Raw genomic sequence first — 16,836 nt, 5'->3', positions numbered from 1 at the left:
ATGACCATCTCTCATGACAAGTCTGGACTACGTCTTTGAGAGGTAGACGCGCCATCTACTTCAGTATACAGCAGCGCTGGTTACGAGCCTAGTGACTATCGGGAATTATTAATATTGTGCCATACATCATTCAATCATAATGGAGTGGCGTACTGGCAGGTTTATTTCTAGCACAACTGCTTGTGAGGCGTCAAGAAAGCACCTTCAAAAGTTCTAGTCCAGGATACATAGTATGCGTAGCAGATGAGCGGATCTAGTTCCGTCGACCTAGCTTACCAACAAAGCTCATAGCCAAATCATCGCCATAGATAAGCTACTTCAAATATATATTATTGCAGCGAGTCCCTGATTCCAAACAGAGCACTTGCTTACTTTGAAACAATACTAGTCCTGTGTCGAGGTGAGTCAGCGGGTCACAAGGGGTTGAATGAACATTTGAAAATTTGACGGAACCTCTCCCGCTACTACGAATCCCCAAACCCGAATGGACTCCCACCTAGTCACTGGGTGGGAGTCTACTTGGGTTGGGGGATTCGTTTTTTGAGGTAGCATTAGCAGCTGGCCAATTGGTGTGCGGACTGTGTATGGAGAGATTTAAGATTTGAGAGCTGCCCAGTGCGCATACATCAATTACTTACTTGTTACCCGTCAAAATCGGATCGAACTGCAATGTCCCGACGACAATACTCTGTTGTTCGTGTCAGGATAGCATAGCTTACCAACGAACATAGTACTTATCGCCATGCATCATGCCAACTACATAACCCCAGTGCTCACCAATTGCTATAAAACATTAATACGACAACAAAACCTTTTCTGTGAAAAGGTTCTCGACCTACAATGATTGATAGATGAAGAAACTGGAAGAAACGAGACGGTCACGGCAAGTCACATGTTAACCAAAAAATGGGTGACTCGGCCGGTTCGGTTAACACAGTGGGGGTTTCGACATTTTACTACATTTTGCCACTAGTGACATTCAAAATGCAATCTAGAGCGTTCCAGGCTAGGTCTAGAATGCTCTAGGCAGGTCTAGATATGCTTTGATTGAAATTTTGCAAGACGTAAAATGTCCAAACCTCCGATGTGTAACCTTCGCTTCAAGTCCAAAGCCCTGATGTTTGAAGTGGCGTGACACTGCGTGTGTACACTCACTCAATGATCAGACGTCCGCAGTCCCATCTTCGCCCTAACATCAACACTTAAATACATGACCAAGTTCAATCGTAGCGCGTCTCGGCATTAGTACACCCTCATAATTCCCTTGACGCCTCTTGCGGAACTGGCAGAGTTTTTGCGTTCCTTGAAGCGTCGCTAGTATCTAGTATGTTCCTCTCGCCCGTGAATCCAAACTAACTCTTTCTAGCGGCAATCTCATGAAACCTTCCCTCAATCTCCTTCTCTTCACCTCGCAACTCACAAGGTCTCTCGGCTTCAGAGGCACCGTACTGCCTTCCATCAATTTTGCCAAGGTATGTTGACTACAATATCCTAGGAACGATGCTAACATCCACCCAGATCCTCCGCGCTGTAGCACTTGCTTTTGGTCGTCTCGCAGCTGTGGAAGCTCGTCTGGAAGGCAAATATGACTTGGTGTCGGATGCGTCGGGAGAGACAGCGAAGAAGCCGCGTGAGTGCTCTTTGTTCTGTCTTCCACACTTGTCACTTATCTGACGCCAAGACAGGTTATACGACGGAGGCGCACGTGAATGGGACCTCACAACATACTTGCGATTGACCAAACATGTGGATTCGATATACAAGGTATAGTTTGCTTCCCACCTTCGCACACCTCCATCATTCCATCACCGTTCTGCTCATATGAAACGCTACCACCTCCAAACTCAAAGCTCACACAGACCCCAATCCCCATCCTCGGAATCCACCCCCTCAGAAATCCTCTCAAGGCCAAACACCACCACCATCGTCCACGCACTCACGCTCACGCTCCGACTAGGCACGCACCTCATGATCACGAGATATAACCGGGTTGGGAAGATGGCTGTTGCGCGTGTTTTGGCAGGGCTTTGAGCACTTGCGAGTCGTTCGATGCTCGAGGGCTCGATGTACACTGATGGTGCACACATGCTTTCAATCGACAGTGCGCTCACGCGTCCCATAGACGACTCAAACGGTCGCCCACTCATTCGTCATCGCCCAGTGTCCCTACTGCCCCACCGGGTCCCTCCCAAGTCATATACTCACACTCCGTATACGAGTTCATCGCGTTCTTCGCAGCGCTGCTAGAGCTCGAAAGCTTGCTGGATGCTGCTCATCTCGAGTGTTTGATGGATATGGAAGGAGGGAGGGATGCGGTTAAGGAGTGGGGGGATGTGTTGAGTGGGGGAGAAGCAGATGGTGAATTGGGGTGCTTTGTTTCTTTCTCTTCGTTTCTTAAACTTGTTTAAAACAGCTCGCGATGGCCCGTCTTTTTTACCATCGTCCCAAAGTTGCGATATTAGACGGTTAGTTTCTGATCTCTTCCCATACATCACTTCCCAATTTATTCTGAAACGCAACAGAATGCACATCTGCCGTGAGCTCCGACGTCGAAGGCAAGGTATACGAGCACGCAAAGGTACTAGAGATATCATCGATCATTATCTCCTTACGGTGCGTTTCTCTGGTTTTTCGTGTCGATGCTGAATCCTGATGATGTTAATGCGCGCGAACTGTCTCTAACAAAGTATCACACCCATATGTTAACTCTTATGAGCGATGGAACGGGGAGTTGGACGTTTAGCCGGATTGCTGCGCCTGAGGAAGGTGTTGTAGATGTGTGGGGCAATGGAGGGCAACAGCAGGATAATGGAAAGGTGGGGAAGGGTCTTGGGTGAGTGTGTTGGTGAGTAGCGGGAGGTGGGTAGGACACAGGTGGTCGCGTCAATGGCAGTGCCCCGCACCATAGCTGCAGGATGTAGCACTTGAATGTGGGAGCCGAGAAAGGTTTTTGTTTATTGTAGTCTTCGAGGTCCTTTATGAAGTACTACTGTACGGAATGGTTCGGCGCAAGTTCGGTGTTTATTGATGTTAGGACTTTTTATTCGAGGCAAGTCTGGCAACCGAGCGCTCTAGGTCGGGTACTCAAACACTCAAAGCAAATTACATTTTCGGATCTGAAACCGCCGAGCTCAGTACCCGTACACCACCATTGGACCGCCGAAAACCTCGGGTAGACCCAAAGAAGTATTTTTTAGAGTCTGTTCGGACTACGCAACTTATATAGTCAGCTGGCAAGACGATAGAGAGCGCATGTCAGCACATACACATCATCACATCACACCGAGTTCATCGTCGAGACACATTGTCCTGCTCCAACGGCAGTATATCTGCAGATTCTGCACGCACTTCAGAAGCCCCATCCTGATATGATCACATCCTCAGAAGAACTCTCTTTCTTGGCGCTCATTTCTTCCAGCTACGTTATAGGTTCGTATAGAGCAATTGGGATGCCGATGGTGACGTCTCAATATATTTGAATACCGCCTGACAGTTGCAAGCTGTACTGTGGTGGTATACGACTGGGGTAGGCGGTATAATATATTCCGAGGGACAATTGATATTTAGACAGTACTCAAGTATCAACGTTCGGACAAGAGGTATGTTGATGTCATGACCTGCGGATCTCGCTAAGAATGCTTTCACAGTTCGAATTGATCTTGGTGAGCAAAGTCCTATATCAGAACAAAACAAGATGATGCAACTGACTCGGGGCAGAGCCAACGTTGGTCCTTCATGACCGTTCTTTATCTTTGTGTACGTTTTGCTACGTCGAGCGAAGTTTGCATGTTGTGCTGACTTCAACACATACTAGGTGCGCTACATCGGAATACTAAGTTGTGTGTACGTCTGCAAGGCTATCTACATAGCACTGCAATGTGCTAATAAGTCATCTTTCGCAACCAGCATCAACATCCTGGGTATGCGTCCTCAGATGTGTTCGCTTCTTCTGACTAGCAGCATACAGGAAATCTCCCTAATTTGAATACCGATGCAGTGGGTATTCTGTACCAATGCTTGCCACTCCCATTCAACTGCTGACAACGTTCCTATGCAGGGGTAAGTGATATTCTCTGCTGGCGTGTGTCTTCAGAATAACCACTTCACAGTTGTGAGTTCATTTGAAATATTTATTCCATCATCAAGTAACTGAGGTTTCAGGCACTATCACTGGGTACATACAGATGGGGATCCCTGTCATCGTCAATGCCATGCTGGGCGGTGAGCTCATCCGCAGTGCCTTACTGATATCGACTTAACTGAAATATCATTCAAGTCATCATGATTGCTCGGATATATGCCATGTATCACGGATCGAAAAAGATGCTCATCTTTCTTGCTGTAGCCTTACTGGCTGGCACGATCACCTCCGGAGTTATGGTGATCGTTGAAAACCTGGGTTTTTCAGCGCGTAAGTTTTAATTATTGATGAAAGCCTGTGGCACAAGAGACTCACGAGCATTCACCAGAGGAAAATGACCTTTTCGGCTACAATTTCTGCACTGACGGCATGTACATGTACATGGAAAATCTGACTTACCAGAGTGCTATATGCATCGCTGCATGGGAGATCCTCGCCTTCCTTCTTACAGTCCGGATTGTTATAAAGCACTTCCGTGAACTGCGACAATCGCCGGCAGGAACGACCATTGGGGACTGTTTCACAGTGTTAATACAAAGTCACGTGTTTTACTTTCTAGCGTGAGTTCGGTGATTTGGATGTTATTATCTTGTTTCACTGAAGTTCCACATGTGCTAGCTTTGCTACAATGGCTTGCTTGAGACTTCGTTCACTGTCTCCAAATAATATGGTACGCCGACCTGCGACTGGAATATGCAGCTGACCACTCTCTCATCATTTCTCTGTAGAACTCCATGGGAAGTGATATTTATTCAATTGCCCAGATGTTGCAGATGTTCGTGCTGGGACCGCGTCTGATCCTCAGCGTTCGAGAACATTACGCTAAGGTCGTGGACAGGACTGGCGGGGGAACAGGCATGACATCCATTGCTTTCCGGATTGGCGGAGATACGTTGACCAGTGTAGATGCGTCGACTACCTGAGATGTGTAGCACATCAAACGATTTAAATGATCTCCCACAGTACTGTGCGGGGAGCATGCATATTTATTTATTTCGTTGTGATATTTATTTCGCCTCGTCGCGCTATGTATTTGGTGTTCCGAAGTGATTTGGAGGATAGAACTTCTTGTACTTACTAACTGCTACCTGGGACATGGAGTCCCCTCTAGATACGGAATGACCAATCGATGCTTGGAACTCCACGAGCACAGCTTTTCCAATATGCTATTAGTGTCTTCTGGGCTTTGTCGTAGTCTTCACCACTCCTTGCCTTGCTTGCTGCGCGCAGGCATAGTCGCGGATGCACCGCTCTTAATATTGCTAATTCAAATTGTGCACTCAAGCAAACAGGTTCATGATACACGGAAGGCACAAAGTTTATCAACGTAGAATATTTTCATGTTTCAATGCGCTGAGAAGTCTCCAGATAGTAGAATCTCTGAAAAGCTGGGTTCATGAAGCTTCAAGCATCGATTGTCGAATGGCCACTCTGTATCTAGAGGGGACTCCGTATCCTAGGTAGCAGAAAGTAAGTACAAGAAGTTTTGTCCACCCAATCACTTCGGAACACCAGATACATAGCGAGATGAGGCTAAATGTTACAACGAAACAAACAAATATCCATGCTCCACGCACAGTACCGAGGTTGATCATTTAGATCGGTTTTTGTGCTATACATCTCCAAGTCGACGCATCTCCACCGGTCAACCAGTCTGGTAAGCACCGATAGACGTCATGGCTATTCCCCCGTCGGACCTAGCCACGAGCTTGGCGTGATATGTTCGAATGCTGAGGATCAAATGCGGTCCCAGCACAAACAGCTGCAATACCTCGGCGATTGACCAAATGCCAGAGAAAATGTCACTTCCCATGGATAATGAGTTCTGCAGAGAAATGGTGAGAGTGTGATCAGCTGCAGATGCCAGTCACAGGTCAGCACACCATAATATTTAGAGACACTGAGCCAATTCTTAAGGAAGCCATAGCAGCAAAGCTAGCACATGCGGAACTTCAGTGAAACAAGATAATAACATCCAAATAATCGAACTCACGCTAGAAAGTAAAACACATGACTCTGTATTAACATCTTGAAACGCCCAATGGCCGATCCCGTTGGCGATTGTCGGAAGTGCTTTATAACAATCCAGACCGTGAGAAACAAGGCGAGGATCTCCCATACAGCAGTAGATATCACACTCTCATAAGTCAGATTTGTCATGTCCATGTCCATGGAGTCAATGCAAATATAATAGTCGGAAAAGTCGGCTTCCTCTAACAAATGTCCGTGAGTCTCTTGTGCTCCAGGCTTTCGTCAATGATTAAAACTTACGCGACGAAACAGTCAGGTTTCCAATTACCACCATAACTCCGGAGGTGATCGTACAAGCCAGCAAGGTTACAGCAAGAAGATGAGCAACTTTCGAGATCCCAGATACATGGCATTTATCCGAGCAATCATGGTGACTTTGAATGATATTTCAGTCAAGTCAATATCAGTAAGGAAGCCACGGGTGAGCTCACCGCCCAACAAAGCATTTACGATGACGGGAGTCCATGTCCCTACATACCAAATAATAATGCCTGAAAACCCAGTTAGTTGATGGTGGAATAAAACTTAAAATGGACTTGCAGCTGTTGAAGTCATTCTCTTGAGGACATAAGCTAGCAGAGAATATCACTCACTCCTATATAGGAGCGCAGTTAGTAGTTGAGTGGGAATGACAGGCATCGGTGCAGAATACGTACTACATCGGTAAGCGAGAAAGGGAGAATCGCTACATGCCGCCAGTCAGAAGGAGCGAACACATTTGAAGACACATACACAGGATGTTGATGCTGGTTGCGAGATATGACTTATTAGCACATTGCAGTGTTATGTAGATAACCTTGTAAACGTACGCAGCAAATAGTATTCCAATGTAGCGCACCTAGCATATGTTGAAATCAGCACAACATGCCAACTGCGCTCATAGTAACAATAACGTACACAAATATAAAGAACACTCATGAAGGACCAACGTTTCCTCTGCCTCGAGTCAACTGCGTCATCCTACTTGGTTCTGATATGGACTTTGCTCACTAAGATTAGTTCGAACTGTTAAAGCATTCTTAGTGAGGTGCGAAGGTCATGACATCAACTTACCTCTTGTCCGAATGTTAATGCTTAAATACTGTATACATATCAATGATCTCTCGGAACGTATTATCTCACTCACCCCAATCGTATACCACCACTGTAGAGCTTGCAGCTGCGAAGCGATAGTCAAAGATATTGAGATGTCACCATTGGCATCCCAATTGCTCTCTACGAACCTACAAAATACTTGATAATAGAAGAAGAACTGATGAGTGGAACAGCGGAAACATCTGGGACCATCGACATATTCCAGGACAGGGCGTATTTGATTCAGAGGACGTGCAGATATACCGCCGTCCATCGGGTTTATAAGTGATAATCTAGTTTGATTGTTCGCATCAACAATTACAGAGTGAAATCAGGTAGAAAGGGGACAGTAGTGGGAGAAGCCCTCAAGCAAAGTACATTTTTGGATCCGCCAAATTTTTGAAGATTTCCCAACATTAATATTGGCGTCAGCGCCGCTTCAGCTACTCGCTGCAGTGGCAGTGTCGCATGGTTCATTGAAACTCCGTTTGATAGCAGATCTCAATGCAGAGTCCAGACAGACTGTCGCAGACAGGCCGTGGAGTTTCCATCTTCTTCGGATCAGTTTAGCGCTTAAGCGGTTGACTCCTTCACCAACATCCCCGTGGAGGGCTAGCCTCTTGTCGAACTCAAACGTGTTCCCATCTCTTAAAACCTCTCTCGTTTTCTTCGGGCATCCGCGTGTCATCCCATATTGCCAAGCCACATACGAATCTCCTAGTTCCTGGCTCATACAACTTGTGCCTAATCAGCCAATTCTTTTCGAGACTGTTGCAATGTTGCAATTGTCTGCGCCATGATGTCACACTTTAAATTAGACTAACTAGACTTATTGTCTTTCTGCCTGCCAACAATCTCACAGACGATAAATCCCTGGACGGCAAAAAGATGTGGAGATTGTTAACTTCTCAGGGTTAATGTCTTATGGACACAGGCCTACGACAACCGCCACCGTGTAGTCGGCACGATCGGCTTGTATGTCTATCTTCCCTTATTCGCCCGCTCCACAACTTTCAGGTGTGCCACCTCACGTTGGCACTTCCTGGAGTTGGCAAGATATTGGACGACGAGCACTAGCCAGGAGCAGACGAGTGGCTGTCCCAAGCTTCATGTACGTGACATTCATCTCTGAATGCATCGCCGCTAATAGCAGGGCAGGCATGGGCCATCAAGATCCACAGTGGGAGGACTTGCGCATGAGGAAGCGGGAGCTGCTATGAATTACGAGAGCCAACTCGGTGCTCGTGTCGATGAGGTATGACAAGCTTCTCTGGAGAAGTGATGCCTTGCCGTTTATGTTTCACTTAGATTTCCCGCTTTCTCGATACAGTTGAAGCAGTCAACGTCTTTCTTCTCGTGATCAATCCGTGTGACTTCGCACAATCGGTAGAAAACATTTATCATCTCTCGTTTGTCCCGGAGTTCTCCTTGGAGGATTTCGAAAGTGAGTTCTGCATTCAGGGTGTCAGCACATTCTGACATCTGCATGCCACACACGGATGTCACGTTTACCAGGGGTGGGTATTCTCGACGGAGGGAAGTCAATGGATATAGATACAAATGTTCTCAAGCAGCGCTTCTCGGGTAAGGAGACGGCTTCAGTTATCGCCTCCACAGATGGAAAGGGCAAGTGCTGCGTCGGATCACGGGACCGAATGAAGCAGAGGTTCACAGCTGGACTGTCAATGGCATTCTTGATCTGCAAGGACGTCTTAAAACAGTGATCAATCTCCACGGCGTGGACGATGTACCTGTGGTGGTGCCGAACGTGCGAGATGTACATGGGAGCCTCTTCCATCCGTCAGAGTACTCCAAGCGACTGGACAACAGCACTCCGGTGGCAGGTGGAAGTCCTGTTGCGACTGTGAGTTCGATCAATGATTGTATTGAGTATCTCGTTGATGCACACATAGCTGGACTTTTGGGCCAGAGAACGAACGTCCCATTCACACATCTACTTTGAAGTTCCTGCGTGTGCTACCATTGACAGAGATACCAAAAGCTGTGTTGCCTGAGAGCATTGAAACTTCGACGCACCCCGTGACCATAAAGGGAAACGAAAGGCGGATGGCCCTCCTGCGCAAGGTGGTCCCACTAGTCAGTAAGGAAGGCAGCTAAGATGACCGCGGCGTCCGCGTAGTTCGTGACTTGGGTTTCATCTAAAGATGTCAGATGTGGGCGAGGTTGGAAAAGCGGGGACGAAAGCAGAAGAGCGACATGGATGATATTGTTTCTGCCAGCACGGAAAGTGAGTATTTTGGTGTTATGGATCCGATCCTAGTCCCTCTTTCTTATATTCCTCAACCAGCGAACAGCTGACAAATTCCCAGAGCCTACATCTCCAACCGCTATATCCCTCGCAGACACAGGTGGGTGACTCATGTACGCGTATAAAGATCTGCAGGAGGTTGCTGGGTTGACGGGGCGGTGAGTGCCTTGTGTTTTTGTGTGCAGCGATGGTCTCAACTGGCTCTCTACTTCGATCACCCCCTGCTAGGTGGTGCCCCACTCCACCGTCTCTGACAAAGTATTATTGACTCTTACGGGTGATGGAACGGGTAGTTGGACCTTATAGCCAGGATTGCTATGTCTCGGGCTCCAGAGGATAGGACGGAGGGGTGTGATGAGAGCGGACTGGCGACATTGACTAGCGGAAGTGAACTGGTCGTGGGGGATGGCGAGCATGAACTCACAACAGAGGACACAGGAGCCAAACACCTCACGCAGCGCGTCCTCGAATAGATACGTGTGCTAGAGGCACGGATTGAGGAGTGCGGGTGGGAGGAGAGGGTGAGGGAACTTGAGGAGGGTTCAAGGCGAAGTAGTGTGCTGGTTCTTTCTTGGGTTGGGGATTTTTTGTGAGGGGACACGAGATATTGCATACGGACGTGAGGAGGGGTGGGGCGATGGCCTTCTGACGTGACATAGTTATTATAGGCTGGCATACATGTGAACTGGGTATAGATACAGATTCGTGATGATCTGGTAACAAGGTGCGGCACTCCTTACTTGTCTGTCGTAGTATGTGGTAACTGCAGTGTGCAAGTGAGTAGTTGTTATAGCATGAGTTAGCCTATCTGTTTCCAGTGAGACCTCTACACTATTTAATTACAGCTGTTTGCATAAATGATGACAGTACGCGCCTTTTTGAGAAAGAAGAAGAAATAAATAAATCGTACATACATAGGAGCAAATAACATATCCTATCACGCATACTAGCTCCAGCTGTCTTGAAACTACATATGCCTGACTCTTTTTCATCTGATTCTATGGACTCCGACGACGACTTGATAACAGCAGCTGTCAGGGACCTGCACAATCCTGAGGATGAAACAATTGTCGTGGAATCCACCTTCGATGAACTAGTAGACTCACCGGAAATTACGAAGCGCAAGCCTGGTCGCCCTCTCAAGCCTAAGGAAGGGTAACATATTCATTTGCCATTGATTCTGAATACCTGAAGGCTGACTGTAAGACCTTGTCAGTACCTTTACCACTCGTCGTCTCAATCTTGTATACTCTCGTAATGTTCTCCTACACTGAAATGAAGAAACCGAAAGCGAAGAGAAGTGGAGAACCTGCAATCATCAAGCTTTCGAATGATGAACCTTTTGATACCCTCAAGTATAGAAGATATACTCAGTTGGCTATACAAGCAACTGTATTGATATGTACCTATAGAAGATATACTATATACACTGTTAGTTAGGTAAATAGGTAGTCAATGAATATATCTCACCTCAGTTGGCTATACAAGCAACTGAGGTGTTACAACAGACAAAGCACGGAGCGCATAAGGTCTAGATTATGTAAGTATGAAGTCACGTGTTATGATGAGCGTTGTAGGCGTTTGTGTATCAGTTTGCATCAACTTCCTACATCAAGGCCCACCAAATACTGAAATATATCTCAGAAGCACTGAAACCGAAGAAACTCGCCTACGACGACTACAAAGTCACATTCACAGTTGCCCGGCACCAAACCTCGTCATTGTCCTTGAAGAAACAATCAGAATATGATCATATGCTCGAGTGTGTGTTGAAAATGAAGGCTCCTGCAGCAAAGATTGTCATCGAGGCCTTGAAGAAACCTGATCCACTAACGGTTCGTATGGTACATGTATATATGCTCTTTGATTCTGAGTTTACAGCCCAAAAAGAAACGAAAACACGGCGATGACTCGAGTGGGGACAGCGATGCAAGTCAGGGCACCGATAGCAAGAGTGATAGCAACACCAGGAAGAAAAAGAAGAAGAAGAAGGTACGAGAAGTCATATACTACTCATTTGCTATCTTGTTTGTCATGACTGACTCGGACCTTGCTGGATATCCCTCTCGTTCACATAGAAGAAGGACCCTAGTGAACTCCCACTCAACATCGAGCTTTCAGCGCAGATGAAGCTCTTGCAAAATCGATACGCGTGCAACAAACCTGGCTGCCTCAGTTCTGGCTATTGCTACATCCTACCTGACAATAGTGCCCATTTCACACTCTCTCATCGGCATATATCAGTATGGGCAGCTGCACTGGCCGCTAAACCTCCAATTACAACAATCGAAAAACCGCCCAACCACAAAGAATTCGATGGACTATCATCAAATCTCCTATCCGACACTGCTCCATTGATCCAGCGCCAACTCGCTCAGCGAAACGGCACACAATCTGCCCCATCTGCATCGAATACTCTGACAATCAATTTCAATGTTCCAAACGACTTCTTTAGCTATCTACGACCTGCTGCAGCACCCACCCTCCGTTACTCACTGCTCCCATAGACCATATTGCCAACACACACACCATTGACATCCCACTCCTTTCTGTCTCTGCAAGGCCCGGTCCAGACATGTCCCTCGCAGACTTCTGCATTGCATTTGAACTCTCGCAGGACATACTCACCAAACTCGCTGACAATGGCTATACGGGGATGCGAACCATCAGGTATATCATTGTTTCTGAGCTGAAGGAGATGGGTTTCAAGAACGGTGAAATCACTGCAATGAAAGACGCTGTCGCACGATGGGCTATGAAGGACTGATTCAGACTGATTCTCGCATAGAAGTTCAGATTGCTCTGTATTGTTATTGTCATGTACTTGTATTGGGACACAATTTGAAAGCCATGAACTAGAAATAACCTGCGTGAATGAAATAACCTGCTGCATCAGAGGCCGTAATGATACTCATAGCTTCGTACATGTCAAAAATGATACTATTTGATGCAAGAAAATAGTCTTGGTAACGACGAATGAAAGCCTTGATCTTTGAAAACGCTTCCTCAATTGGATTGAAGTCGGGGGAGTAAGGTGGGAGATATTCGACTCGAACACCTACGAAAGTTTCAATTGAACGATTGAATAAGCTTACAATCATGCTACAAAGGAGTTTACCATATGCTTCTATCAATTCAGCAACACCCTCCTCATGATGGGATTTTTGCATTGTCCATCACAAGAACAGACAGAGGACCAGGATAGGGTGAGCACATAGGAAGCTAAGTCTTGTCAGAATGTTCAACATTTAGGATACATCAGTAAATCACAAATTTCTCCACAGAATGTACACAAATCATGTTCCCACGACAGTGAGCCACAGAGTCCACAGTTCCGCCAAAGTCACAGCCAACAGTGGCTGCAAAGTATACATTGTCTCCAGTTACTCACAGTTCTACAGTATAATTCAAGAATTTATCAACTAATATAGGTAGTAGTTACATAGTACTTTTCTCTAGGTCTATACGACTCAGTTTCGTACGATATGACTTGGCTTCAAATTGAATGATCAAACTTAAACAGCCGCAGTGAAGATAGTTTAAGATCTGAGTGAGACGCATATGTTCATTCACGCCTGAGAGGACATACAACAAATAACACTGCATAGCGAAATATTCATGCAACAACAGCATATACATAAGTTGAGTATCATAATAATGTGAAGAGGGAGCGCTCGGATCAATCAAGCTGGACGGTGAGGTGACGACCACGTTCAGTATCTTCTACTGGGATAATCAACCTCCTGCATCAAGTTTCGTATCGTTAGCTTACCAGTTTGTAGGCGGCCATCGCGTGTTTGAGTCGGATGAGGAAAATGACTCCATCCATTCTTCTTAAATGCGATTCGCATGCACCCTAATCCAACATCCGCGTCCTCCAGTCGTTTTTCTGCTTCTTCAGCTCGATATCGGAGTAAGTTTGCCAACACTTCGTTCTCGCGTATTATACAGTCCGCCAGTGTCTTTTGCGCTAGATAAACTTGCCGCTTAGCTCTTACAAGGTCCAACACCAGGTTGGCCTCAGAGTCGGTTGGATCCTGTATGGACTGTTAAAATGTAAGGTACATCGAAAAAGCGAATTTCAAGATCGACATCACCAAGGAATTGACAGAATGAAGAACATTGTATATGTCATATGCACCCGATGGTCCTTCGCGATGATGTAAACGGGAGATCTGCTCGTCCATCCCTGATGCGCGTGCTGATAGAGATCGCAGTTTGGTTATGTTCATGGTAGTATTGTTTAAGTCAGTATCGGAAAATGCCGAAATATCGATCAGAAGGTTAATGATGACTGTCGTATGTCTCACCCTTACCCTTATGCCTCAATGTCCATCGTGCGGAAAAATTCTGAAGGACCACACATCTGTCGCTCGCCATATGAGCCAGCCCCGGTCTGGCTGCAACACGTGGCTAGAAGATATCATCAAGCTTAATTCCCTCATTCCACCCTTGGACCCAGTGAATATCGAGCACGACATTTCTCATGAACCAGAACTCGGAGGCGAGGCGATGGTAGTTGACTTTGGTGATGATGGCGGTGAATTCGGTGATGAAGAGAATATCATGGGAGGTGGAATTATGGATGAGGGCGGTGAAGTAACCAAATACTATCCTGACCCTCCACTTGCCTATCAAAGCCTACTAATTTTCTGTTTGTTTGGCAGCCGGCTGAACCTAAGCCAGATGATGTCTTACAGCGCCACCACCAGAAAAATGGACGCCCTCGACTTCCTGATCCACAAGTTCTTGACCTCCTACGTCACGCTGAGACAAAGTCTTCCAAGTCAAAGGACACAAACGTCAAGACTACATCAGCAAAAGTGAAGGAATCAGGTGATGGGCCTAGAGCCACTCAACTAGGCTGGTATGGTCCACGATGGAAAAACTTCCTTGAGGTTACGAAGAGCGAGTGCCACGCCCAACACGCGATAGAGAACCCATTCCCCAAACTAGCGAAAGATTTGACAGGTTCCATCAACGAGATACTCATGGCTTCGCTCGTCGAATGGCTCGAGGGTGGTCAACAAGTCGAAGAGGGTAGGTCTTTTTTGCTGTCGAGATATTTTACTGACGTGTCTACCAGGTATTTGGCCTGATCGCAAGCATGATATGGCAAAACTGGTGTGTGCATTCATTGGCACGCATCCGATATCTAACGTGCTGTTATGTTAGCTGTATGAGGATTTATCAACGTGGCGCTCGGACCTCAAGAAGACCGTTGCCAGTATTGTGCCCTCCATGTACGACCTCATACCTCCATCTCATGTCCCACCCCAACAACGTGCTGCCTGGGTTGAAGAAGCTGCCACGGAGTTGCTCAAAGACACTATTTTCTTACGCAACGGTGTAGATGAAAATGGGAAAACCGAAAACGCCTCTCATCCTGTGCTCCGCGAGGCTTCTATCTCTTTCTTCTATACAGGGTCTTACCGTGTTGCTCGCAGGAGACCTGAGGTCTTCCAGAAGTCTTTACCGCTAGAGTGCTTGGCACTGGTTTGCACCGCGGTATTTTTTTTCGTCCTTCCATGTCCTACTAACAACACACTGACCACATGTTTGATAGGTTAATTGTGTCCTAGATGGCTTTGCTAAGAACGGCAGCGGAAAATCATTTCCGAAGTTCACCGCAAAGGAATACTCTTCTTTGTATACTGCTATGCTCACTAACCTGGAATCGATCATGCGTGACCCTTACCATGGACCGAAATTAGCGCGGCAACTTCGTTCCTGGGCTGCAGCTGGATGGCAAGGAGTTTTTGCTTTTGAAGTATTGCATGCTGATGAAGTTCTCACAGGGCGGAGTCCTACAAAGTCGACGGCAATGTGAATGACGCTTCGAGACATTCTCATTTGAAAATCATCCTTGATTGACGTCTTTCTATTCTTGACATTATTGCCCCGCATTGATTCTATCTCGAGCGTTGTTTAGTGTAGTATGCATCTGATTGAATGCTATTATTGATTTTGTCGATTTTTGCTTGTGTGTACATGTGTGAACAGTCGAGCAGCTAGCAGCAGCGGCACAATTATATTTTATTGGTACAAGAGCCCTTCTCTGGGTGTCTGTGAGTTATCTGTACAGAGATCTACAGAGTGAAGTAGTACTGTAGTGAGCTGTATAGAAGGGACCAAGCTGTCGGCCTGTCACACTGTACAGTTCTGTACAGAACCGAGTGATTTACTGATGTAGTTTGAATCAATTACACACCACTGTAGACTGGAGAAACTCAAGATATTTCACGGTTGTGAATGAACCTTCAACAACCATTGATGCAGCCATGCCATCAATGGTCATGAGCCCCAACGCAGAAACACGCTGTCCACGGACAAAGACCTGGCGGCTAGTGGCACGCTGTCCTTTGGGTGCCCGACCATGCAAATGCCCTGGAGTGCGTTCATCTTTCGAAGTCTCATCGAGAAAACCAATCTCCTCAGGTAGATATTGACTCATCCAAATAATGAACTCCATTCTCCGCTGCTCGTTCCTTTCCTTTGCGATCCGTTTGAGCTTTTTGAAGGAAACACCGATATGCTCCAGCTCACGATGAATTGTGGTGTAGTGTACAGATATGAAACGATTGGTATCAAGTAGCTCGAGCAGTTCATCCAAGAACCACCCTGGACGGTGACGGATGAGACGGATGAGATAAAGGACATCGTTGCAGTGGAGAATACGAGGGCGCCCACGGAGGCTACAGGTGGGGCTAACGACATCGCCTGTCTCACGCCAAAGCTTAAGGACACGCCAGAAAGTACTTTCTGAGAATCCAACACATGTAAGAATATCGTGGAGAGAGAGATGTCAACGCTCGTAGAGATTGATGGCAGCAAGTTTGACGTCGCGGTGTGGGTATCACAACCTGGCAGGCACATATAAGAAAAGTGCTCAGCCAGTATAAGTGAGTCTCAGCTCTGCCTAGCTGCTATACTCGCAGAATGCAAGAATGTTCGACCCTAAAGGGGAAGCAAGGAAAGCAAGGATCCATGGAATGATGCTGAACAACCCTGGTGAATGGCGGTGAAAGCGCGAGAAATGCGCTGAAGGCGCGCGCGGGAAAGCGGAATGCGAAAGTGCGCAGAGCGCGGAGCGCGGGAAGGTAGTGCAAGTGGTGCACAAGTGTAGACGACGGATACTGAGACTGATAAGGGGAAAAGTGCGGATCTAGACGGATACTGATAGTGCCCGCTAGCTATAGACTGATGCTAGGGCCTCAAAACGATGATGGACACATGCATTGCATGGAACTAACTGGTGATAGATACTGAGTGGTAGGAAGCTGGTGGGTTAGTGGGGTGTAAAACAAACATCAGAGTATGT

At 46.7% G+C, this 16,836-nt stretch overlaps 7 protein-coding genes across 7 annotated transcripts; 4 read left to right on the top strand and 3 right to left on the bottom strand.

Moving 5' to 3' along the window:
• The first annotated feature begins 1,347 nt into the window (after positions 1-1,347).
• Positions 1,348-1,954, top strand: DFJ58DRAFT_791313 (uncharacterized protein). Its single transcript, XM_041390309.1, has 4 exons — positions 1,348-1,472; positions 1,519-1,640; positions 1,690-1,764; positions 1,860-1,954. Exons 1-3 carry the CDS (start codon positions 1,377-1,379, stop codon positions 1,736-1,738), a joined length of 267 nt encoding a protein of 88 aa, XP_041243305.1. The 5' UTR covers positions 1,348-1,376; the 3' UTR covers positions 1,739-1,764; positions 1,860-1,954.
• A 3,549-nt stretch (positions 1,955-5,503) lies between these two features.
• DFJ58DRAFT_413680 (uncharacterized protein) lies at positions 5,504-5,875 on the bottom strand. Its single transcript, XM_041380283.1, has one exon. It carries the CDS (start codon positions 5,734-5,736, stop codon positions 5,536-5,538), a length of 201 nt encoding a protein of 66 aa, XP_041243304.1. The 5' UTR covers positions 5,737-5,875; the 3' UTR covers positions 5,504-5,535.
• Positions 5,876-8,101: 2,226 nt separating this feature from the next.
• Positions 8,102-9,403, top strand: DFJ58DRAFT_413601 (uncharacterized protein). The gene is made up of 5 exons (XM_041380282.1): positions 8,102-8,357; positions 8,405-8,501; positions 8,555-8,690; positions 8,762-9,110; positions 9,160-9,403. Exons 1-4 carry the CDS (start codon positions 8,224-8,226, stop codon positions 8,968-8,970), a joined length of 576 nt encoding a protein of 191 aa, XP_041243303.1. The 5' UTR covers positions 8,102-8,223; the 3' UTR covers positions 8,971-9,110; positions 9,160-9,403.
• A 1,733-nt stretch (positions 9,404-11,136) lies between these two features.
• DFJ58DRAFT_791257 (uncharacterized protein) lies at positions 11,137-12,377 on the top strand. The gene is made up of 4 exons (XM_041390308.1): positions 11,137-11,350; positions 11,406-11,507; positions 11,594-12,002; positions 12,023-12,377. The coding sequence occupies exons 1-4, from the start codon at positions 11,270-11,272 to the stop codon at positions 12,280-12,282; spliced, it is 852 nt and encodes a 283-aa protein (XP_041243302.1). The 5' UTR covers positions 11,137-11,269; the 3' UTR covers positions 12,283-12,377.
• A 396-nt stretch (positions 12,378-12,773) lies between these two features.
• Positions 12,774-13,747, bottom strand: DFJ58DRAFT_841906 (uncharacterized protein; the record flags this gene model as incomplete). The annotated part of the gene is made up of 5 exons (XM_041392764.1): positions 12,774-12,874; positions 12,907-12,910; positions 13,105-13,115; positions 13,288-13,561; positions 13,637-13,747. The coding sequence occupies 5 exons, from the start codon at positions 13,745-13,747 to the stop codon at positions 12,774-12,776; spliced, it is 501 nt and encodes a 166-aa protein (XP_041243301.1).
• An 88-nt stretch (positions 13,748-13,835) lies between these two features.
• Positions 13,836-15,345, top strand: DFJ58DRAFT_728553 (uncharacterized protein; the record flags this gene model as incomplete). Its single annotated transcript, XM_041385602.1, has 5 exons — positions 13,836-14,114; positions 14,183-14,555; positions 14,602-14,639; positions 14,691-15,023; positions 15,082-15,345. The coding sequence occupies 5 exons, from the start codon at positions 13,836-13,838 to the stop codon at positions 15,343-15,345; spliced, it is 1,287 nt and encodes a 428-aa protein (XP_041243300.1).
• A 543-nt stretch (positions 15,346-15,888) lies between these two features.
• On the bottom strand, positions 15,889-16,317 carry DFJ58DRAFT_634287 (uncharacterized protein; the record flags this gene model as incomplete). Its single annotated transcript, XM_041381252.1, has 1 exon — positions 15,889-16,317. A coding segment is annotated over one exon (429 nt), but the record flags the coding sequence as incomplete, so codon positions are not given.
• Between the last annotated feature and the right edge of the window lie 519 nt (positions 16,318-16,836).

This window comes from Suillus subalutaceus (assembly GCF_016647625.1).
Source record: "Suillus subalutaceus strain FC151 chromosome Unknown DFJ58scaffold_61, whole genome shotgun sequence".
Taxonomy (NCBI): Eukaryota; Fungi; Basidiomycota; class Agaricomycetes; order Boletales; family Suillaceae; genus Suillus; species Suillus subalutaceus.
The sequence above is the reverse complement of the archived record's forward strand: the minus strand, read 5'-3'. Positions and strand labels throughout refer to the sequence as shown.